This window comes from Drosophila serrata, unplaced genomic scaffold (genome assembly GCF_035046125.1).
Source record: "Drosophila serrata isolate PLE 108 unplaced genomic scaffold, ASM3504612v1 contig_47, whole genome shotgun sequence".
NCBI lineage: Eukaryota > Metazoa > Arthropoda > Insecta > Diptera > Drosophilidae > Drosophila > Drosophila serrata.
This window is the reverse complement of record NW_028256945.1, coordinates 77,948-103,636: the sequence shown is the minus strand read 5'-3', so window position 1 is coordinate 103,636 and position 25,689 is coordinate 77,948. Positions and strand designations below refer to the sequence as shown.

The 25,689-nt window shown below is 41.7% G+C and overlaps 1 protein-coding gene and 1 pseudogene across 1 annotated transcript; both read right to left on the bottom strand.

Annotated features, from left to right (window-relative positions):
• Positions 1-944: 944 nt before the first annotated feature.
• On the bottom strand, positions 945-2,366 carry LOC147644967 (uncharacterized; annotated as a pseudogene).
• Positions 2,367-4,126: 1,760 nt separating this feature from the next.
• On the bottom strand, positions 4,127-18,603 carry LOC147644966 (uncharacterized). Its single transcript, XM_086836697.1, has 2 exons — positions 17,316-18,603; positions 4,127-4,569 (listed from the first exon to the last, which is right to left on the bottom strand). Exons 1-2 carry the CDS (start codon positions 18,253-18,255, stop codon positions 4,127-4,129), a joined length of 1,383 nt encoding a protein of 460 aa, XP_086692823.1. The 5' UTR covers positions 18,256-18,603.
• Between the last annotated feature and the right edge of the window lie 7,086 nt (positions 18,604-25,689).

Genomic DNA, 25,689 nt, shown 5'->3' with positions numbered 1-25,689 from the left:
TTGTTCTTTAGCAGGATTTTGTATTCTTCGTTGATTATATCATCCTTTGCCTGCTTGGCGAGTTTGAAGAATTCTCTGAGGTTAACACGTTGGAGCGAGAGTTCCTTGTTCCACCAGGGTTATCTGGTCCTTTTCTTGTTTCTTGAAATCGGGCATGATGCGTGATATACGCCTAGTAATTCCTTTGAGTGGGTCTCTAAGAACTTTTTTATGTCTTCATTGGATTTTACTGTACCGGACTAGTCGCGAGTTTACGAGAGATTTTATCTTGAAACTTTCCCCAGTTAGTGTTCCGGGGGTTTCTAAAGACTCTTTGTTTTAGAGTTTCGCATTGGAACTATATGTACCTGTGGTCTGAGAAGGATGGTCTTTCCATGACCTTCCAGTCTTATACTATTGTACTTTGTTCCGCTACGAGTGTTATATCTAGCACGTTGGACGAGGTGGGGCCTACGATGGTGTGTTCGTCCCCCACGCTTGCTATATATAAATTGGTAGAAAGAATAAAGTCTTAAAGTGACTCACCTCTGTCGTTTATGTCGGGGCTTCCCCATACGCTGTGGTGCGAATTGGCTTCTGCACCTACGATAAGTTACTGGTTCTTTGAGCCGAGTTCTACCAGACTCCTGACTTCTTCTGGTGGAGCTGGCCCACCGTGTGCCATGTAGCAGGAAGCTACTAGTAGGCGCTTTTTCTTGCTTTCTAGCAACACCACAGTCAGGTCGTCCGAGCTGTAATGAGACATAAGGTTAGCTTGAAGACCTTTCCGTACGAATACGGTGTCTCTGTTTCTGCTTACCGATGGTGTGTAGAACGCGATGTAGTTTGAGGATTTTAGTCCAGCGACGGTATTGCCCGAGGTAATCCATGCCTCTTGGACAAGAGCTACATCGGCGGACCCTTGCTCCATGGCAATAAGGAGTTCCGCCAACGCTACCTTGCTCTTATGGAGATTTAGCTGCAGCACCCTTAGGGACATGAGTACTGGGCTCAACTCCACTCGACGGCTTGACTACTATCGTCTGGTCACCGTCTTCCTCCTCTTCAAACTTATCCAGCGTTAGTTTCTGGTCGGTGTCAACAAGGGTTTCGGATCTAGGTCCTTCTCCACCTCGCCTGCCTTCAGGGTGTGGTCATACTTATCCCCGGGATGGCGCTTTTTGGGACGCAGGTAGACGCTACCCATGCCTCACGCCATCTTCCCGTATCTGGGATACAGGATGTCCTCTGCCTTTTTGTTAATCTGGAAGACTGCGCATTGGCCCCCCTCTTTGGGTAACGGGCTCGTAAAGTGAGGTACGTTGCAGTCTGCGGTTGGGATGTCGGGATTCAGCAGCAGCTTCAGCGCTCGGTCCCCTTGGATAGCAATGGGAAGAGTACCTTCGCTTTTGGGATGGATGAGATTAGTTCCCTGTTCACCACCTCCAGCTTTGTCCCGTCTCACAATGGTTTCATCCGGCCGACCGTTTGCGTCAGCCAATTCCTCGTCGGGTCATCCATAAACTTCAGGATTTTGACCACATTTAGCCACCCGACACCATCGAATGTGGGCATGGACCGTACAGGGCCTTCATCCATCCGTGTCACTAATGACACAACGAGCCGCGCATGCACCGTCCTCCACCGCATCTCGGTTATCTTGCCATCTTCATCGCTCCTGTCAATGAGTGCCACGATCAAATGTCGTTTGGTCACCTCACTGGTCTTCGCGATTTTTATTCCCTTTTGGGTTTTCGCCTTCAAGGGGGGGCCTGCTTTCTTGAGCACGCGTTGCCGCTTGCTTACCGCAGTGACATTTATGGCACTCTAGGCAGATCGTTGCCGCTTGGTGGCAAGCATTTCCTCCACCTTGTCGGCGAAACCGGTCATTGATGCCATGTTAGAAAGCTTGGTAAAGTGCAGTGATCGGCCTAGTTGAGCTTTACCTTCTCCTCTTCGGATAGGGCAGCTTTTGTCCGGAGCCGGCTCTGGATTCGAAGGGCAGCTTTATGCTGCGCCTTAGCCTTCTTCCCCTCGCTTGAACGCTTCGGCCCATCCCTGTGCGGGGAGCTGGTGTCTGGTTCTGGAGAGCGAAGAAGGCTTTCTTTCTCCTCTTTCGAAAGCAGAACGTTCTCCACGTCCGAGTATAGACAACGGCACCCGTGCAGCTTAGCCTTCGTTTAGTCGTTATTTTGGCAGTAGCGTTACAACTGACTTGACCTGCTCCCGTCAAATCAGAGGTGTGATGGCTGGCGACACACAGAGAGTATTTTTCCAACCATGGTTAGTGATTCATTTCCTCCGGCTTTTAAGCGGGAGGAATTAAATTGAAGCCTTATCTAGACACTGCATTACCCCGGACAGAGCATGCGCCACTGCATTACCATTGTACGGGGTAATACATTGCCCATTGACCAGTCGGCTCCCTCGTGGAGGGTTGAGCTGGAGGATTTTTGCCAGCCATTTATTCATATTAAGTTCGATCGTTATTTGGTCAAAAACTTAGATAGTCGATACCAATGGGCTTTGTCTAGCCGGTCTCTCTGGTTATATTTTAGTGTACGCGCTGTATTGAAGCGGTGTTCTAATATTTCAGTATGTTTAGCTATAGTGATTTGTTGTACTGGACTATTTCTTCTTAATGACCTATAGGATTTGTCAAAATCATCATTTAAGTTGTTTAACTCCTTGTTTAACTCAATCCATTGAATTATTTAATGAAATGGAATTTATGGAAATTATTATATTAGAAAAATAAAAAAAATAAACAGAATAGTTAAAATGTGGAAATTTTAGCTTTTTTATCTGTATTATTAATTTATTGTATTATTTTTATTTTTAACAATAAATATTAAATAAATGTTATTAGCAAATATATGAATATATATGTTTTTTTTTTTTTAATTTTGTCTAAGCCATTGGCATGCCTATGATATCTCTTTTTAAGTCTTTTATTGTGCAATTTGTAAATTTTTATAAATGCATTTACCAACATAATAATTACGACTATCGACAACAATATTATTATCATGTCTGTATAAACTTTTTCTGATTCTATTTTATTAACGACGTTTGCCGTTGAATCGACAACTTTGGTATCACTAAACCCATTTTGGGTGTTTATTCCAAATTTTTTTTAATATAATATATGGTTTTATATATAATATATGGTTATAGTATAAAGCCTAACAGTGGTTAGTGTTTTTCAAGCAGCGCTTTCGCGCATCGGCTTGAGTTAGAGGTTAATTATAATTAATGGAAACTCAGGCATTGGCATAAATGCAGCTCTTGTTGCGTTACTTTGCTCGTTTCCAAAGTTGTCCCTCGATGACGTCCATGTTCGTTTGGTGTGCCTCCTTCTTCCATCGGCTGGACACACCTCTCGAGCTTCTTTTAAGCTCGGTGCATCCCTTCGCTCAACAGGAGCAGATACCTCCCACGATGGTGCAGAGGACGGATTGGCTTCCGCACTCATATATCTCCCGCGCTGGTGTAGTCGGCGGTTTGCTTTACTTATGTTATCCTCGCGGGTGTAAAAGGATTTGCCATGCCTTCCACACTTGTTGATTTTCTGCTCCTGCTGTCGGGGGCTTATGGGCTCATGCGGTACCGGTTTTTCATTTTTTCCCACAGGTACTCATAATGAGCCCCCCTTTTTTATTATTATGTTGTTTTCGAATCATTTTTATTTTTTATTTTTTTTTGCGGCCATTTAGTTTTATTTAGTTGAATGTAACTTAGTCACGGTCGCCATCTAGTTTATTTAATTTGATTCAATTTTCCACACACACAGTGGGTGTGTGTGTTATTAGTTTTATTTAATAATGTTGGAATCAGTGGTGCCGCTTTCATAGTTAAATCATTTCTGCGCTGCCAAGAACGTCGGCAGCGGAGCGGTTGCCTTATGTATATCTAATACAAGGTGCGTTCCAAAGTAAACAGGACTTTTAACAAAAAAATAGAACAAATAGTTTTTTCGGCAAAATCAATTTATTTTATTCAAAATAGTCTCCTTCTGCTTTAATACAGCTTTTTGCACGGTCCAAAAGCATGTCGAACGAGTGTTTTAGCTCGTTGCCCGGTATGGCCGCCAGTATGCCGGTGCAAGCCTTTTAAATGGCCTTTACGTCTGCATAACTCTTTCCTTTCATCGCAAATGCATTTTTCCATTAAGGTAGAAGTCGCACAGTGCCATATCAGGTGAATACGGGGAGTGGTTGATGGTTAAAATGTGATTTTTGGTCAAATAGTCAAACACAAGAGTCGATCGATGGGGCAGCGCATTATCGTGCAACAAACGCCAACTTCCATCTTCGCGATATTCGGGCCGAACACGTCGAATACGGCGCACCAAACGCTTCAAAACTCCAAGGTAGAATACCGCATTAACGTTTTGGCCGGGTGGAACAAATTCTTTGTGGACAATACCCTTGGAATCATAAAAACAAATCAGCATTGTCTTCACTTTTGACTTCTCCAGGCGCGATTCTTTGGGTTTTGGCTCATCGTCATTTATGTCCTCACGACCACTTTGAAAACCTTGAAACCACTCGTGCACTCTGCTACTGGATAGGCAATCATCGCCATAAACTTGTTTCATCAATTGAAACGTTGCGGTAAAAGTTTTACCAATTTTAAAACAAAATTTAATGTTGGCTCTTTGTTCGAAGCTCATTTTCGTACCGATGACAAAAACATACTGACACTTAAAACGCAATAACCTCACTTCCAATAGATGAAATGTCATGAAATTTTTACTGGAAGTCGATAAAGGATAGCAGATTCTAACGCACCAGTTAACATATAGATGGCGCCACTAGATGACGCTAGATTCAAAAAGTCCTGTTTACTTTGGAACGCACCTTGTATATCCTCCTGGTTGCTGACAGTGGGTAGCTCAAGAGAGTTGGATGTAGATGCTAGTGTATGCCTAAGTCGAATCGTGGAAATATAGACTTCTGCATTTATTGTCGTCAAGACAGGGCTCGGATGATCGTGTTACGGTCAGCTCGAACCATGCGTTTATGTAAACATTGCAACAAAGTGTTACAGTGTGTGTCCCTTATGTACTTCTGGTACAGTGGGCATTAGTTATTCATGTACATACTACAACCTTCTCCGTTAAAAAGTTGATTGCGCCATCGCGACAGCTGAACGCTCTTAGCTTGCACACTCCCACACTCTCCTGATCCTGCTCCGCTGCACTTATATTCGTGATCCTGTTATCCATCACTCTCTCTTTTTATCTTCAATCTTTAAAGTATAGTGGCTAGTCCCAGTATGATTGCTCAAATTGTCTGCTTTGCCAAAACCTGCAAAAATGCCATTATTGTAGGTGATCTTACCATTGGCTGCATGCTGTGCGACAATATCATGTACGCCAAGTTTATTGGTGTTGCAGCTCGGGCGGTGGACGATGTAAAAAACATCGGTCTGCGTTACTGCTGCAAACCTGTTGCTAGGTGGAAAAGGAGATGATGTCTTTTATGCGTCAAACCAAGTGCGGCATTAAGGACATATTCTTGAGTTTTCGTAAAACTTACGATATGTTCTTGGTGCTCGATATCCAATTTAATAGCCTAACGCTATTAAATGAGTCTCTAATGTGCAAAAAAAAAAACTGCAATTGGTGGGCAGCATTCAGGCGGGTCCCAGATACCCGCAACCGGCTCTCAGCAGCAGCCTGCCTCGGCACAGCTCTCGACCTCAGCATTAACCAATCTGCCTTGCCAAAAGCCCTAATAGGTTGTTTCGCGGCTCTCCCCTGATCAAACATCGGCAGATGTTTTCGGCTTTATCCAGGCAAAACCAGAGCCGATAAAATAAAGGTTAAGGTTTAAAATTCAAATTTTCTTACGCTACGGATATTTTATCCTTTCTTTGGTCTACCAATTTCTGGCCAGAGTACGTGGATGTCAAGGAGTTCGAAGCTAAGAAACCAAATGCGGCCTGTGGGAATAGGTCTTCCCAGGCCTGATTAGACCTGCGCCTTCTACGTCTACCAATCCCGCCCAAAAAATATATCTCACTCCCTAGGTATTTCCTTTTAGAATGCAAGAGGCTTACATCGTAAGCATCCTAACTTGTATTCTGATAGTATTTCGTTTGTTTATCAGTTCATTTTGTTCACAGACCAGGGTAAAACCAGAGATTCTGAGCTTCGAAGTTTTTTCAGCTGGGATATCAGCTAGATCGCCCTTTCAGGCGTGGGGGTGGAGTCCTTATAGCGGTTTACTCCTCACTCACGTCAAAAAATATTAACTTTCGAGGAATGTTAAGCTATCTGTCAATGGTAGCTCTATTTTTTTACCTGTTCCTATATACCCCCTTTGTCGGAACTTCTTATTTATTGGAACCACCTTTCCGCTGTTCAGATGGTTTCTTAAATAATTGGACGTTGATGCACTACGGTCAGTACATTCAAGTGGGTTTGTTTGGGATTGGTGTTAGTAGGCGCGATGGAAAATATAGGACAGAATTCGAGGAAATTGACTACCGGCGTGCTGTCAAGTTGTTAGCTTACATGTTTACTAAGTGTGTTAGTATTAAAATTAAAGATTTTAGTTTGGGAAGGGTATCTACTTTAGAGATTAGTGAGTACAAATCATTATAATTTGCACATAACACTCTAAAAGGTTCATGCAGTTCAAAGGAGGTTCTATAGTGGCGTAACACTAATGGAATATACGATCTAGTAGTTCTACATGGTATCAGCCAGTCAGCACTTTCCACATCACCATGGATAAGGTTAAAAATAAAATTTATTCCTAGCATATTTCTACGATTGGCTAAGGACGGTAAGTTTATTAATAGGAGTCAATTAGAGTAGGAAGATAATCTTTGGTTTGTACCCCAATTTAAACCGCGTAGAGTGAAAATTAAATAGTTCTTTTGAACCGACTCGATGCGTTTGCTCTGGACGCCGTACTGAGGGCTCCAAACACAGCATCTATACTCTAAGATAGGACGAACTAAAGAGGTGTATAAGGATTTAGTAACATAGGGGTCATTGAATTCCCTCGACCACCGTTTAATAAATCCAAGCACACCCCTGGCTCTATTCACCATAGACGAAATATGATCAATAAAGTCAAGTTTTGGGTCCAAGCGGACGCCCAAATCATCAACAGAATTAATTCTTTCCAAAGAGCAGCAGTTCAGGGTGTAAGTAGCAAGCTTAGGAACGACACGAGAGAATGTCATTAGCTTGCATTTTGAGCCGTTTAAGTTTAATAAGTTAAAGCGGCACCATGTTTGAAATTTTTGAGATCTGTTTGTAAATCCGACTGGCAGGCGACGTCATTGTATTGCATGCAAAGCTTGACGTCATCCGCAAACATTAGCAGTCTGGAGTTAGTCAAGACTTTGGGAAGGTCATTTATAAATAATGTAAACATTAAGGGTCCCAAATGACGTCCTTGCGGGACGCCAGCTAAAGCCCTTGGAACATTGGATAAATTAGGACTTTTTGCGTCCTGCAATCTAGAAAACTTGAGATCCAATTAAGAAGATCACTTGGAAAACCCATTAAATCAAGTTTTCTAACGAGGAGAGAATGGTTAACAGAGTCAAATGCTTTACTGAAATCAGTATAGATCACATCTGTCTGATAATTATTATGCAAGCCCCTTATAACATAGGAAGAGAGCTCCAAAAGATTTGTTGTTGTTGATCTTCGCTTAATAAAACCATGTTGACATGCTACAAGTGAGGAGTCATAATGTTTTCGAATAGTTTAGTGATGACCGACAACTTTGAGATTCCTCTGTAATTGCTGGCATCCAATTTGCTAATTTCTTTTTGGAGAGGATAATAAATATAAGGAAAAGGTAAACAATTTCAGAAGGGGATAGCACAGGGCGTCGGCACAATACCTGAGCACACAGCCAGGAATTCCGTCGGGACGTGGCGAATAAACTGGCTTGACACGATGAGGATGGCTGGACGCTCAGATATATTCTGTAAGTCAAAACCAATATCAAGAGTCACATCGAAAGTTGGATGATACGAATCTTCGGGCTGCGACAGAGGCGCTACCTTGGCTTAACTGACTCTCGCAGGATCAGAGACGAAACAAAGATCGAGCAAGCGGTGTAAGGAATTTCGAACATGGTTGACTTGAGACAGCGAAATGTCGAACAAGCCGGTGATAAAGTCATGTTATGTAAAAGTTAGGAGGAATAGCACCAGGGATATTAAAATCACCTAGGACTACCAACTGGACTCTATGTAAAAGTCTAATGGAAACCATCTGAATAGCGGAAAGGTGATTCCAATAAATCGGAAGTTCCGACAATGGAGGTATGGAGGAACAGTTAAACAAATGGAGCTACCTTCGATTAATAGCTTTACTCAAAGGAATTCAACATCGTTGCATTCCTCGAAGGTTAATGATTCTGAAGTGAGTGAGGAGTCCACCGCTATCAGAACTCCCCCCCCCCCGCATTCTGATTGGAAATACCTAGGGAGTAGGTTGGTTTTTTGGGTCGGGATTGGAAGACGTAGAAGGCGCAGTGGTATGATCAGGCCTGGGAAGAGTTAATCCTACGGGCCGCTTTTCTTTTTCTTCGGTTCCAAGATTTGCGACCCCCAGGGGACAAAACAGAAATCATCGGTGGTACGGGTACTCCCGTTGCACTTTCGGGTACCGAATCTTTCCTAGCGCTCGATCTCAGCACTCTTGAAATTAATGCTGAGGTCGAGTGCTGTGCCGAGGAAGTCTGCTTCTGAGAGCTCGTTGGGGGTAGTTGGGGTCCGTCTACATGATGCCCACCAATAACAGTTTATTTTGCGCCTAGGATTATATAATAATATTTAATAGCGTAAGGCTATTAAATTGGGTGTCCAGCGGTGTGTCATTCCCTACATTCGCGACACGCCTCACAGCAGTAACGCAGGCCGATCTTTTTTTTACATCGTCCATTGTCCGACCTGCAACAGCAATACATTTGGCGTGCATGATGTTGTCGCAGAGCCAGCAGCCGATTGGAAGGTCACCTGCAGAAATAGCTTTTATAATAACTGCATGCACACGCGAAGTGAACGGGAAGTTGTTGACACAAAATAGAAAATTTAAGTTAAGTGGTTATTTTTAAACTTTAACACAAAACGAGAGCGCAAGAAAATAAACATGTTCGTTCACTTGGAAAGATAAAGGAATTATTGTAAACCCATGCGAACCATTTTCAGCTAGCGTAGGCGTCTCTAGTGGGGTCAGTGTTTTTGGCTGGTGGTACGGATCGGTGAGTGGGTCCGAGTAATTTGAGTAAGTTGGTTAAGTAGTATGTATATGGTGGCCGGCGACATCCCAATGGAGGTGGTGCAGTCATGCTGGCGAAGCCAGCCAAAAAGATAAAGCCGCTCCGGTAACGCCAGGGAAGTGATGATAGTGGGTGGTTCCCTGCAGCGTGTTTTTTCTCCCGACTCGGGAAGTATTCGCAGCCCTGTTTCTCCTCGTTCGTTTTATCCGGTTCAACTCTAGCGTGCCGCCGGTTTCATATATCTCTGCATAGTATGACCTGACTGGACTTGGGTGGTTCACTCAGTGGGGTAAGGCCACCGCTCGGGGCAGATAAGCTCTTTGAGATTGCGTAGAGTTCCCTAAATTCCTTCTCGAATTCCCTGGAGCTGATAACAATGGTTTCAAATTGTCTGATGGGCTTCTCTTTTTCTGGTGGCTGGAAGAAACAATTAATGAACAATTACTCGATGAAGTGGGCAGCATTTTAAATGCTAACAATAGTCCTAGGACTGTATAAGAATATGTGTTTAGGGTACTCACAATCATCTTTTTCTGGTAACGCTGTTTAGGAGGACTTGGAAGACTCAAATCCGTTTCCATTCCGTTGTCTTTGAGAGATAGTCTTATCTCATATTGTGAAGCCCGTAGTGTGATTCCAGGTGTGACGGCGTAGGCTGCAACGTCGCCTCTAATCGCGACTGGTCTTCTAAAGGTGAAAGATCTTATGTAAGCTTAGTTCTGTTTAAATAGTGTTACTTGCTCGTACGAAGACCTTCGTGATTAGTCCGTGCAAGTGTCGCTGTTGTTGCTTCAAATATTGATAAATTTATTTTTTGAGTAAAGTAAGCCGCCTATGAAGTCTCTGGTAAGCATTGTTCCTTCTTGTTGCCGTTGTTCAGACTATTATTTCTGGCAAGGGCCGCTCAGGATGGTTTTCCGAATGCCTAGAAGGTCGGCTTTAAAAGCGCCGTTTAATTCTTGGAGGAAAGCATCCAAGGCACGTAGTTTGGGTCTCCTGGGCGGGATCAGAGATGATGAAGTCTGTAAACTTCTCCGCGTCGCGGACGCCCTTCAGTGACCATTTGTGAGTTCGCTTCAGGGTCTAATGGCTACTGTTTGGTATTAAGTTTTACTGGCACTCGATCGCGTTCACTAGGCGGGGTCGCGAGTAAGGTCGTAGGCGTTATATCGGATGCGCTTACTGATACGGCGCGGTTGGTATTCGCAACCAATTTTATTCGGAATATTACCTTGTTCGATATGGCGATTCCTGCTCGTTATACAAGTGTTATTACTCCAAGTTTTTTTCCCCATCTGGTTCCTGCTCGGGCGCCACGTGACGGTCGGGCACCATGCGCTTGTGTATGCACTGCGTTGCCATTAACGTTCACGCTACTTAAAAGTCTTTGACGGCTTGAGTTACCAATATGTTAGTAACACTATTGGTGTAGATTTTCCTTATTGTTCAAGTAATTTAAAACGCACAGTTGTTTTTTTTTACTTATGTATTTTGCTTTTTTTTTTTTTTTGTTTTACTTCCACGTCTGCTTAATTGCAATGTTCACACTCGACTGACTGACTGTCTTCTCTTTTTGTCGTTTTTATAACGGTAGTTCCCGATTGTGTTCAGTCGGATCGTGCCTCTTCGAGTTTGTCGTAGACTCTACATCTCTACGGATAGGGTAGAGATGGCAACTCTTGCGCTATCGGTAGCACTGCTTGGCTTTGCATAACGCACTACGATACCAATCACAAGATTCGACGGTCGGAGACTAACTACGTTGTCATTCGCAATGCTTGGGGCTCGATAACGTACAACGTTACAGATCACATGGCTTTGCGGTTGGTGATTGTATGCTCTATCACTCGCAACTCTGACTGTCGATCTAAATAAATATTATTTAGAATTCATATGTATAATATATATTCATTTCTAAGTCCCCTCTGCTGCCCATACAAAGCCCACGTACGTAAGACATGTATATAACTTCAAAAACGGCAATAACATTAAAAAAAAACCCAAAATATCTGTTGAACTCTTAATTTAAAGTGTATAAGTTGTACTAAATTATGTTTTTAGAGAGTCGGATCAAAAATGTTTTTTCATCCTCAGCATAAATTCAAAAAAAAAAAAAAAAAAACGGTGTTTTTTGGGTACATAAGCACAAATAATGCTATTCGTTAGCAATGATATGAACATTTGAATTGTAGGTGGGCCGTTTCCATACATTAAAAATATAATTGGAACAAGTACACTGGTACATCTTATGTTAATATCAAGGCGTCGCACAGTATACCTTTTGGCCGACCTCATTTAAAAAAATATATTTCTTTTGTGGCCGGTGATGTTAAAGCCGCTCTTTGGGAATGTCAATTATAAAAAAACGCCTTACATTGCGAATGATATTTGGTCACTTTAAATTGCAGTTACGTTTTGAATTAACAAATGGGCTTCGAAGATTTGGGAAAGATAAAAAAATAAAAAATAATACAAGAAAAATACGAAAACTTTGCGTGTCTCCGCAGTTGCTCCATTCCACATCACCATGTCAGCAGAATATGAGTATGCGGTGGACCTGGTTTTTTATACTTTATTCGTACAAATTTGTTGCGTCGTCACTTCTTCGAGTCCAAAGATGCTGAAGTTAGTCTGAAGTGTCACCTTGACCGATATGTCTGGGCATGCCAACACTAGGGCATCTGGCAGTATACCCTGCAGTACCAGTCATCAGTAATTCATCACCATTTCATCAACAGGTGTTGATGATTCATCGATGAATGGCCATATAAATTGTTGATGAATTTAACATGGGCATGACTTAGGCTGTCATCAACAACAATTCATCAATAATTCATCGATCATTCATCAACATATTCATCAACAATTCATTAATAATTTATCGATGATTCATCAACAATTCATCAACAAATTCATAAACAATTCATCGATGAATCATCAACGGCCGGCCCATGGTACTGCCGACGACTGCCGTCTAGACTACCGTCGTAAGTGTATTGTGGGTAGGGCGTCAAAGTAGTAGCGTCGCCTCGGTAGGAGTCGCAGTCGGCGCGTTGATGACAGTGGCCTATTGATGACATGCGGTACTGCGGGGTATTTTAAAGCAGGTCGAAGCACTTTGTTACTAATAATTAAATCCAAATTGGAAGTAAACTTCGCGTTCCTAAATCGTTACAGGATGTGGTTAATGTGAGGTGATGGATAGTCGTCCAGATAAGACCTCTGCGGGTTTATGCTTTCCTGATCCAACCGGATGTTGGTCTTTGATCTTTTGCCACGTTCTTTGGGAAGTACCGTTGCATAATTGTTCGTTCTTTCTTCATGATGATTCGATGTTCAGCTATGTTCGGCACTTCTGCCAACCTTTTAAACTGCGCCATCTGTTCGGTGAGAACTCTCTGTGTTATCCTTCTTGTCGTGTACGTTTCTTTTCTATATTGCTTTCCTTACCGTATGATTAATCATATTTGGATTGACTTAATATTCAATTCAATTGACTTGAGCAATCAGTTGATCTGCGCCTCGCACCGAAAACGAGTTCCAAGGACACGTTGCTTGATTTTTTTTTTGGGTGAGCGATCGACCAACAAAAGCGGGAACGCACGAGCGGATGCGCTTTTGCTTAAAAGACAATATCTGAAGAGGGCGATTATTTCACAGGACTTGAACCCTTTGCTATGGATAAAGGTATGCCTTAAATAATTAATTATTAATTATATATTTAATTACGTTATATTTCAGTTGAATCAATGTCACCAATGTCAATTACACTCAATTAAAAGCGTGTTCAAATATATGTGCGTTCCAGGAACATCCATGGAATCGGAAAAGGGTCTTCATCTAGGTGAGTCTAATTGTCTGCAAGAGAGGAATCCGTCTCAGACGAATTTCTAAATATACTGTAATTTTTAAACCAAAATGTTTGGATTAAGTAATTAGTATTTTCTTGTTTGAGTTAAAAATAAATGTTATGCAGGACGATACTATCGATTTCTTTTGAATAAATATCGGCGACTATCGATGGTGCAAAAATTCATTATCGTCGAATATCGATGACACCGACTATCGATATTATGTTTACCCTCAAGGTGGCTTGGCCCTCTTTCGGTTCTTCATATCGGGCACAACGCGTAATACATGTCTAGTAATTCTTTGAAGATGGTGTTAAGGATTTTTTTATGGCTTCCGCGAATTTTACTGTTTCCAGAGAGGTTCGGAGTCTGGCTGTTTTTGTCTTCTTGAACGTCCTCTAGTAAGCTTTGCACAGGTTATTAATTCGTACTCTACCTGTATTTGTTGTTTTTTGAAGGTTTCTGCATACAGATAACAAAGTTCACTGTCCCGTTAAGAGAGTCTAGGTGTGGTCCTCCCCTGCCTCTTCTACGAATAAGTTAGTGAAAAGTATATAAGTGTGACTGTGTAGCCGTCTTTTAGTAAACACTTCTTATTCTTCTCGTCTCTTACTAATATTTTCTTTATTATTTAATCTGGAACTTTTTATACTTGGTTTTATCTTTTTTTCACTCTTGTCTCTTTTTTACACTTATTGTCTTATTCACATCTACTCTCGTTCCGATCTTCTCACCAAGTGATCTGCCGCTCTCAGCAACCACTCAAACAACCCCCATTTTCAGCCAGTCGCTCTCTCATGCTCTCTCTTGAGAGAGCGTAACATCTCAATTAGAGTGGCCAGAGCATACTTCTCTTAACTGGCCTGCTACAACTCGGCCGTCCTGACTTTGAGATAGCCCTCTATCTCTGCTTAGAATTATAACTTAACTGTTACTTACAATTTGATTTTCATTTACAATTCAATTCTTAGTTTACTATTTTAATTACAGTTTTAACCAATGTCTTATATTATTTGCACTCCAAACACCTTGATATGGATTGCGAGACAACTGAAACCCATCAATATCTTTAAGCAACTATCTGTCATTTTTTAAAACTTTTTCAATTACATAAGGACCTTTATTTTTTGGAATGAGTTTTCTCGAAGCTCCTACAGTGCTATCAAAGTTCTTTACCATAACATAATCTCCTTCTTTATATTCTGTAGCAGTTTTCTTTTTTGCATTATAATATTTTTCATTCTTTATTTGAGATTTTCTTTGTTCCTCTTCTGCTTCTTTTTTAACATCTTCTAAAGTTTTTCTAATATTTCCTACCTCATTTTCGTCTTCTAATCTTTCTTTTAGATTATCCAAAACTTCTCCTTTCTGTCTTATCCCAAATAATGTTTCACTAGGACACTGCTTAGTACTATTATGAATCGTATTATTCATTGCATACTCTACTTTTTCCATAACTCTATCCCAATGTAATCCATTTTCCGGTTCTGTCAATTTTGCTATCATAGGTCCTAGACTTCTATTGATTCGTTCAACTTAGCCTGCGGCGTGCCCGTCGCTATTTTTATGTGTTTCACGTTACTTTTTTCCATAAACTCTGCAAAATCAGACGATGTAAAACAACTGCCTCGATCTGATACTATGCATCTAGGTATACTATAAGCTCGAAAATAATCTGTTAATGCATTTATCACCTCTTTTGTATTCGTCGTTTTTGTTGTGTACAACCTAACAAACTTTGTAAATGCATCTACGACCACAAATATATGCTTTTTTGATCTGCTACTATCTACCGGCCCATAATGATCTATATGAATGATCTCAAAAGGTTTGTTGCCTTTTGGTATGCTATGTAAATGTCCATCTCCTCTACCTACCTTCGGAGCATACGCTATACACTTTAAGCAATTTTGAATGTGTTCCACGACTTTATCTTTCATGCGTGGAAACCAAAAGCTCTTCCCAATAACTTCTAACATTTTATCTCTCCCAATATGACCCATTTCATCATGATACTTGTATAGCACATGTTCCTCCATTCGATTCGGTACGTAAAACAATAATCTGTTGTCGTTGCTTTTCCTATAGATCACACCATTTCTCATTTCATATAACTTATACTCGCTACTTTCTAACATTTTCCTAATTTCCTGAACCTTGACATCTTTTGATTGACAAATTACTAAATTTGTTTCGAATGTATTTGCCTCCACTATCATAATATTGTTGCATCTACTCAATGCATCTACTTGTTGCATTTGTCTGCCTGCTCTGTGCTTTAATTCATAATCGAATTCCTGCAGCTCTAGAGCCCACCTTGCTATTCTTGGGTTCAACTCAATCTTATTGAGGGTTAAAGTTAGAGAGTTACAGTCTGTTACAATTTTAAATCGTTTGCCTAGCAAATATATTCTAAATCTTCTTAACGCGTAAATTATAGCTAAAGTCTCCAATTCAAAACTGTGATACTTCGCTTCCGTTGCAGTTTATCTCTTCGAAAAATAGAAAATAGGATGTAACTTGCTGTCATCTTTTTTCTGAAGAAGCACAGCCCCAAATCCTAAGGCACTTGCATCACAATGAAGTTCAACATCATCTCTGTAATCATATAAAGCTAACACTGTCCATTAACTTTGCCTTTAAAAGCGAAAAACAATTCAACTCTTCTTCTTCAAACCTAAAAAGCCTATCCTTTCTCAATAAATCATATAATGGTTTCGCTAATATAGAAAAATTCTTAATGAATCGTCGAAAATACGAACAAAGACCCAAAAAGCTTTGAACTGCTTGCACCTTGCCTGGGATCGGAAAATTTTGTATAGCTTCTAACCCCTTGCTATCAGCCTTAATCCCATCTTTTGAAATTAGAAAACCTAAATATTTGACCTTGTCTTGTAAAAATTTGCATTTATCCATTCTCAATTCTAACTTGTTTTCTACTAACCTTCTAAATACTTCTTTTACAACATCTAAATGTTCTTCTAAACTTTTGCTTGCAACTAAAATGTCGTCCATGTATATGATTACCTTCTTTTCTCTTTTCATGTCCGAAAATATGTCATTGACGAATCTCTGGAATACCTGTGGGGCTGTTTTAAGACCCATGGGCATCCGTAGAAACTCAAACTGCCCTAACGGGGGGGTAAACGACGTATATTTCACTGACTCTTCGTTGACAAATACATGAAAATAACCATTCTTAAGATCCAATTTTGTAAATACTGATTTTCCCACTAAGCTATCCAAAAGGTCATCAATTAATGGTATCGGATAATTGTCCTTAGCCATTATTTTGTTCAATTTTCTAAAATCTATACAAAGTCTAAGTTCACCCGACTTCTTCTTCACTAATACGATAGGAGAAGCATACTCCGATTTACTAGGTTGGTATATTCGTCTAACATTTTTGACAATGCTTCCTTCTCACTATATGACAGTCTTCTTGGTGCGCAGCTAAATGGTTTTGAGTTTTCTAACACTATTTTCATTTCGCATTTTATTTTCGGAACTTCCGGTCGCTTGACTTGAACATAATGCGTCTCTAACATCTTGATAAACGTTTCACAATCCTTATAGTTTATTTGCTCACCAATATTATAAAGTTTTTCTTCCTCACAGTTTTCTAAAATGTTTATATCCATCATTTCCCTATCAAAATTTTCGTCCAACACACCTCGATGTTCCTCACCTAACCCTTTTCTACCTAAAGTTTGTTCCCGTATAACATCTGTACCTAAATTATTATCTTCTAAACATTCACCTAAGCTTGTATCTAACCTATTTTCTCCTAAATTTGTACCTAAAATGTCCTCATCTAAACTTGTACCTAAAATATTCTCTCCTAAACTTGTACCTAAAATGTTCTCACCTAAACTTGTACCTAAAATATTCTCTCCTAAACTTGTACCTAAAATGTTCTCACCTAAACCTGTACCTAAAATATTCTCACCTAAACTTGTACCTTTGTGTAAATCTTTTTGATCTAAATCTGTACTGAAACTACCTTTATCTAACTTCTTGTCCACTAAAATTTCACTTTCTAAATTTTCGCAATCTAATACTCTATCCAAATCATAAGGGTCCTTAGTATTGTCATTCACTAAGCTAATGTTTGTATCACGACCGACTTGGGTTTTACATTCCTCGATTGTAATCATTTTTAAGGTTTCTAAATTAATTTCTAATTTACAAGCTTTCATAAAATCTCTCCCCAGCACAATATTACAGAGCATAGATTCGCTAGCCACAACAATTAATTTAAACCAAATCTTTATTTCATTTTTTAATACAAAGCATAATATTTTTCCATAGCTTTTCAATAAGCTTTTGTTTAATCCGAAATAACTTTCTCTAAGAGGTTCTAACTTAATGTTTTTTGGTATACAAGAACGTTTTATGAGCGAAACTGGGCTTCCCGAATCTATTTGGCACTCTGTAATAATAGGCTGGTTCGTATTTTTCACACAAAAAATTTTGAATACTCTTACATAGTTGTTTTCCACCTCCTTATTCTGGGGACATACAGCAATACGGTGATCCTCTGCGCCACAGCCATAACACGAACCAGGCTCTCGCTTTGGCTTGGTGCACTCCCACTTCCAGTGCCCCTTGCCGTTGCAGTTGAAGCATCGAGTTTCGTTGTTCGTCGAAACCGCCTTTGCCGCCGACGCCTTCGCCTTAATTGATGCCCTTGCTGGCAGCTTGATGTCCGCAAACGCTCGCAACATTCTCCTCGGGGCATCAAAACATTGCATTTTAGCCTCCATTCGAAGACTTGGTAATGGAATGCCCTCTACAAGTCCATCCACCAGCTCATCCTCTTCCATTGCCACATCCCGAGCCAATCTGCACTTCTCCTCGAAGTACATCGCAAATTGTTCATCCGGCGACCAGACGCGTGCCTCAAACTTGCGCCTTAATGCCGCTTTTGACTCAGTGCTCCCAAAAGCTAGCTTTAATTCTTCGATGAGCTCGTCCATTGGCTTCGCCAACCGTCCGGTCTCAGCATGCAGCCATTGTAGGGAATCTCCCTTGAGCTTGATAATCAACAGAATTCGCCGCTGCATGTCCGTTAATCTATGAAGGGCCGAAATACTGTCCCACTGGTCAATCCACGATCGCACACACACCTTGCTGCCGAAGTCCATTAGCATTTCTCTGGCCATGTTAAAACCCGGTGTTGCGAAACTGTCTGTTGCTATTTCGCCATCTCGCTGTACGTCGCCTCTGCCGTTTCCTCTGCCGTCTCCTCTGCCGTCGCCTCGTTGCGAGTTCTGGAAACTTCTGGTAGGTAGCTGTTCAAAGTTCTCAGAACTGTTGTTGTTGGCGTCGTTGTTTCGTCGCCCGCCACTGTCGCCAACTCTAACGCCTAGCTGTCCTTCCTTCTCGGAACCATGCCGAATTCGAGCATTTTCGTCTCTTTCATTCCCGCCGTCTTCGTTGCTCTGGCTGCCGCCGACATTGGCGCCGATCTGGCGATTCAAATTTGCCAGAATTTTTCTCGCCTTGGCAGTTTCCTCGCGCAATTATCCGAAAGTTTCTTTGGCGATCTCCAGCTCACCGTCGATTTCCACGTCCGTGTCACCTAACTTTTCCATCTCCACACACTCTTTCGGATCACTGCCTCGAATCCCAATCGGGACCTTGGCTAGCCTTGCGAACAGCTCCGCTTTTGTACCCTTTGTGGGCAAATTTAACCGCTCCAACCACCGTTTTAATTGCACAACCGTTATATCCGCTATGTTCAAATCCATTATTTTATTTTATTTTTCCAAATGATGAGAAAAAATTTTGATTCTGATCCCACTTCTGAAGTTTGTAGCCGTCTTTTAGTAAACACTTCTTATTCTTCTCGTCTCTTACTAATATTTTCTTTATTATTTAATCTGGAACTTTTTATACTTGGTTTTATCTTTTTTTCACTCTTGTCTCTTTTTTACACTTATTGTCTTATTCACATCTACTCTCGTTCCGATCTTCTCACCAAGTGATCTGCCGCTCTCAGCAACCACTCAAACAACCCCCATTTTCAGCCAGTCGCTCTCTCATGCTCTCTCTTGAGAGAGCGTAACATCTCAATTAGAGTGGCCAGAGCATACTTCTCTTAACTGGCCTGCTACAACTGAAATCCCAAAAGTCTCTGGCCATCCTGCATTTGCTGCCAGAGAAAATAGAAACAACCTACATTTATCATCCTCAAAATTAACATCGCCATCGCCACATACCTAGAAATAAATGTATCAACCGAAACTGTCCGCAGAGTGTTCAGAAGCAACGATCTACATAGTAGGTGCCATAGAAATAAGTCTATCAACTTAACCAATATAGTTTTATTTGCTGAGATGTATTTGGATCGAAGTTTGGAGTGTTGGCAGCAACTTTCTGACTGACAGCTTCCGACAGAACATCGATATTTTAGGTATTAATATAAATCAATTTTTATAATATATTTGTATGTACGATTACATAAATTTTACTTGATCATACATACATATTTACATATTTATTTATAAATGTTTATGAAGAATTGAACTTACTTGTGTATCTTTTACAGGCATCAGGGAGTTCTTGGACGAGAAGAAAACTTGAGAAAATATTCTCCAAAATGTTCAGGACATTTTGCAGGATTTCAACACACTGGAAATTATCGATCGAGCTGTGTTCGTTGCGGATAATGGTGCAAATGTCGTTGCAACATTTAAAAGCTTTAAGCGCCTATCTTGTGCTTGTCACAATCTGAACCTTGTCATGGATGACGTCATTGAGAAAAATCCTCCTGCGGAAATTAAGGCTTTAATGGATTGCTGCAAGTCTCTAGTCAAATATCTTAAACATTCTCAGCTTACCAGTAAGCAGTCAAAAACGCTGAAACAGCAATATTACAACACGCTGGAACTCTATATTTTTTAGGAGCATTCCTCTCTACGTGTCGCCCGCGGTCACACCTCTGATTTGACGGGAGCAGGTAACGTCAGTTGTAACGCTACTGCCACGCAAAAAAGGCTAAGCCGAACGGGTTTCGTAGTATATACAGACTCGGACCTGGAGAGTATGCAGCTTTCAAAAGAGGAGGAAGCAAGCCTTCTTCGCTGGCCAGAACCAGGCACCAGCTCCCCGCGCAAGGACGGAGCGAAGCATCCAAACGCGGGAAAGAAGGCTAAGGCACTACCAAGCTGCCCTTCGCATCCAGAGCCGGCTCCGGACAAAAGCTGCCCTAAAGGAGAAAGTAAAGCCCAACTGAGCCGAGCAAAGGATCAAAGAGAACAGGCTGCAATTCGCTTTGTTTCCAAACTTGGCATCAACGGTGGGTTTCGCCAACAAGTTGGAGGAGATGCTTGCCACCAACCGGCAACGCTCCGCTGAGAGTGCCATAAAAGACACTCCGCCGAGCAAGCGGCAATGCGTGCTCAAGGAAGCAGGCCTGCCCTTGAAGGCGAAAAAGCACAGGTAAAATAAAATCGTGAAGACCAGTTAGGTGACCAAAGGACATTTGATCGAGGCACTTATTGACAGGAGCGATGAAAATGGCAAGTGGCGGTGCATGCACGGCCCGTTGTGTCATTAGTTACACGGATGGAGGAAGACCATGTAGCGCCCATGCCCACATTCCACGGTGGCTAAATGGGGTCAAAATTCTAAAATGTATGGATGACCCGACGTAAACGGTCGGCCGGATGGAAGCATTGTGGGACGGGGCTAAGGTGGAGGTGGTGGCCAGGGAAATAATCCCATCCATCCCAAAAGCTATTTAAGCTATTCTATGAGTCCGAAGAGCAGAACACGATGACCTGACCGGTACTCATGTCCCTAAGGGCGCTGCAGGTCAATCACCATAAGAACAAGGTCGCGTCGGCGGAACTCCTTATTGACATGGAGCAAGGGTCCGCCGATGTAGCTCTAGTCCAAGGGCCATGGATTGACTCGGGCAATGCTGTCAGGAGCCTGAAAGAACTCGACCCAAAGGACCAGCCGCTAATCGTGGGTGCAGAAGCCAATGCGCGCCACAGCGTATGGAGAAGCCTCGACACAAACGACAGAGGTGAGGCACTTTAAGACATTATTCTTTCTACCAATTTATATATTGCAAACGTGGGGGAGGAACACACCATCGTAGGCCCCACCTCGTCCAACGTGATAGGTATAACACTCGTAGCGGGTATGGGAATGGTATTAGACTAGAAGGTCATGGAAAGATCATCCCTCTCAGACCACAGGTACATATAGTTCCCATGCGAATTTTATCACTCTCCAAAACCAACAGTCTTTAGAAACCACCGGAACCCTAACTGGATAAAGTTCAATGAAATAATCTCTCGTAAACTCGCGACTAGTACGGGAACAGTAAAATCCGATGAAGATATAAAAAAGTTCTTAGAGACCCACTCAAAGGAATTACTAGGCGTATATCACGCATCATGCCCGATTTCAAGAAACAAGAAAAGGACCAGATAACCCTGGTGGAACAAGGACCTCTCGCTCCAACGTGTTAACCTCAGAGAATTCTTCAATTCGCCAAGCAGGCGTAGGATAATATAATCAACGAAGAATACAAAATCCTGCTAAAGAACAACAAGAAGGAAATACGCAGGGCACAAAGAAGTTCTTGGAGAAAATTCTTTTCCAACATAGAGACGGCCAGAAACGGCTAGACTACGGAAGATGCTTTCAAAGCAACCCACCAGCAGCGAAGAGGCCATAACAACACTAATGCATGTGCACTTCCCAGGTTGCGCAGAGATCGCTGATGCTAACGAGCACCAGGTACTAGCAACCAGGGAAGAGCATCTCCCAAATGATCTCATATGCTTTAAAAGAATTCACTGGGCTATAGATTCCTTCGCGGGAATAAAAGCATCAGGATTAGATAGAATATTTCCAGCCATGCTGCAGGCGACGAAAGAAGTCATCACTCCATGGCTATACAGATTGGGCAGATTGCTGTCAACCAACCAGCACGCATACACAAAAAAGAAGTAGTCACCATTGAGAGGGCCCCGCACAACAAAGAATATGCACTCGGAGTCTTAATAGACGTATCCGGGGTCGCCTGGAGCGACCAACACGCACCCTGCCATCAACTTTTGGATAGGAATTCTACTAAGTTGCAGACGGGTACAATCAGAGTGGGGCACAGCTTCCATGGTGAAAGAAGCGCAGAAGAACCCCAAAGACAACAGTCTATGCTGACGACATAATATCACGGGAGTTTGTTCATCGACCCTAAGCTCGATCATAGAATAAACACTCAGGGAGATATGTGAGTGGACGGACAAGGTAGGACTCAGCATCAACGCAGATAAGACGGACCTCATTCTCTTCACTAAGAGATACAAGGTACTGCCATGGATCCGCCCAAAAATAAATACAACCAGGCTGACCCCGAAAACACAAGTCAAATACCTTGACACTGTACTGGACAGCAAGCTGACATGAAAATCCAATGTACTAGAGAGGTTGGAAAAGGCCACCATTGCGCTATATGCATCCAAGTAGATGCTCAGCAGCACATGAGGCATCTCACCTTCTCTGATGCACTGGGTCTACATATTGGTGGTGCGTCCGATATTTCTGTACGGGGTTAGTGTGATGGCAAGCCATGGAAAAGAGGTCAGACAAAAAGCTTATGGAGAGAACCCAGCGGCAGGCACTGCTCTGCATATCTGGGCGCTGAGGTCAACTCTCACAAAACCTCTATAGACTATAATTGGAATTGATCACCTGGACATCCACGCGCAACTGACCGCGGGTAACGAAGCTCAACGCCAAGTAGCGCTAGGAAACATGTCGACACAAGGATATTTGCACAGCTCAATTGGTCGAACCATGAACAAGACGCCTAGAACTTGCCCTGATGTGAAAACAAACGTTTCGGGACCATGCTCGATACCTCAATATATACCCTGACGGCTCCAAGATGGAAGGAGTTGGAGCGGGCATATAGTGTACAGACCCCGAGACGAGGCTGTCGTATAAGCTACCAAGCCAATGCAGCCTATTTCTAGCGGAAGTCTTCCCCATCAGGAAGGCGGCAGAGCTTTCGCAGGAAATAGCTCACCCAAAAAGTTGTCATCTTTCCAACACGTCCGTTCAGTGTTTTATTTTCTTGCGCTCTCGTTTTAAGTTAAAGTTTGAAAACAACCACCGCCGTTAACTTAAATTTTCTATTTTGTGTTAATAACTTCCCGTCGACTTCGCTTGTGAATTCAGCTATTCTTATTTGTGTTTATAATTGGTTTTATTTCCCAATTTAGTTATGCTGCTTGTGCTAGCTCTCTCGCTGTCGCTGTGCTACAGCACTTCTCATCTTGTCTGATCTTCCACGCTCTCCCGCTCTCTCGCTCTCGTTGTGACTCTTCACTTCGTATATTCATAGCTCTGTTGCTTCTTTTTTCTGTATTTTTTTCAAGTGCAAGTACAGTGGTACGTCTTTAATGTCCGTAAATATTGTCTGTTTCGCTAAAAACCTGCAAAAAGGCTATTTTTGCAGGTGACCTTACAACCGGCTGCTGGCTGTGCGACAACTTCATGCACGTCAAGTGTTGCAGCTCGGACGGTTGACGATGAAAAAAGAAACATCGGCCTTCGTTACTGCTGTGAGGCCTATCGCGATATAAAAAAGGGATATGATGTCTATCATGCGGCAAACCAAAAACTGTTTAAGGGCATTTTAACGAGTTTTCGTAAAACTCTTGATATGTACCTGGCGCTGGACACCCAATTTAATAGCCTTACGCTATTAAACGAGTCTCCTTGGCGCAAAAAACTGCTATTTGTGGGCAGCATGTAGATGGACCCCAACTACCTAACGGGCTCTCAGCAGCAGCCTCCCTCGGCCTCAGCATTAATTCCAAGAGTGCTGAGATCGAGCGCTCGAAAAGATTCGGTTCCCGAATGTGCAGCCCGTACCGCCGGTGATTTCTGTTTCGTCCCGTGGGGGGTCGCAAATATTGATCCCTCAAAGCCCCGTGTATACTTCCTATTATTGGAATCACTTTCCGCTATTCAGATGGTTTACAGTAGACTTTTGGATAGAAACCAGTTGGTAGTCCTAGGTGATTTTAATATCCCTGGTGCTATTTGGTGCTCAAATAATTCCACCAATACTCTCCATACACCTACACAACATGACTTTATCGCTGGCTTGTTTGACATTTCGCTGTCTCAAGTCAACCATGTGCGAAATTCTTTGCAGCGCTTGCTCGATCTTTGCTTCGTCTCTGATCCTGCGAGAGTCAGTTTAGGAAGGGTGGCGCCTCTGACGCAGCCCAAAGATCCTTATTATCCAACTTTCGATGTGACTCTTGATATTGGGACTGACGTACAGAATATTTCTGACCGTCCAGCCAATAAAGTTCTATGTTTTCGCAAGACGGACTTTGAACGGCTGAATAATTGTATAAACGAGTTCAATTAGTCCGATTCATGCATGTGCACTGACATGCCAGTTGCCGTGGATATTTTTTACAGTGCCATGAATTCATTTTTAACATGCTTTTATTAGTTCGGGATGTATGTTTGTATGTTACGGAATCTTTGAACTCTTTTTTCAACGGTTTCCAAATATCTGATAAACTTGAAACTTTGCATACTTCTTAAGGACCGATGACATGCAATAATTTAATAAAAAAAAGTTCATTATCCTGATTAGGATAGTCAGGATTGATAAATTCTTTTATTAAACCTCCGTACGGGAGTAATAGGGACAGAGATAACGCTCGGTCAAGAGAGCATTAAGAATCTACCCAACAAATGATCCAGTTGCTAGACACAACGAAAAAGTTCTCCAGAGTTTTGAGAATAAAGGGACAGTTATTTATATGATAAAAGCACAAGACCAACTCATTGATGCTATTCGAAATCGAGGTAACAAGTAATTAGATTATGTGATACCTAGTGATATTAATAAAACAGGAGGTCTTCCAAATGAACTTAAAATATTCGTATGTTCTGAAGTGACATGTTGGAAGGTTAAGTGAATGGCGATTGAGATATAACCATTTTATATCAGTCTTAAATTTTGTGTCATATTTATTGAAAATCGGACGACTATATCACATAGGTGCCATACAAACGATCGTTAGATGTGGAGCAAAAATACAAATCTGTGAATGTAAAACTGCAAATATAGTATGTATAGGTGAATGAAATGAAAGCAGGTATTATTTCATTATTTTTTAACATAAGTATATATAATTTTTATTGCATGGATTCCTAGTCATTGAAGTTCTATCTGCAAGGGTATATAAACTTCGGCGTGCCGAAGTAAGCTTCCTTTCTTGTTAATGTTTAAATATTTGCACAAGTCATTTATAATTCAATATTTGTATTCTATTCCCATGTCCGTAGTGAACGTCTTCATTGGACCGTACTTCAGAATAAATGATTCAAAAATTGCTTTAGCGATAGTATTTTTCTCTATTGTCTAGATTTGTTTTGTTGTATTAAGTAACCTTATGAAAGCGTTATTGGATGTTGATTGTTGTTGGATGTTGTTGGTCCAGCGGACCACTTTTTTAGGCCAAAATTAGTAAATCCGGTAATTTCAAAGATATCAACTTGAAACTTTCCCAATCGTAAATTAGTACTTATAGGATGATACT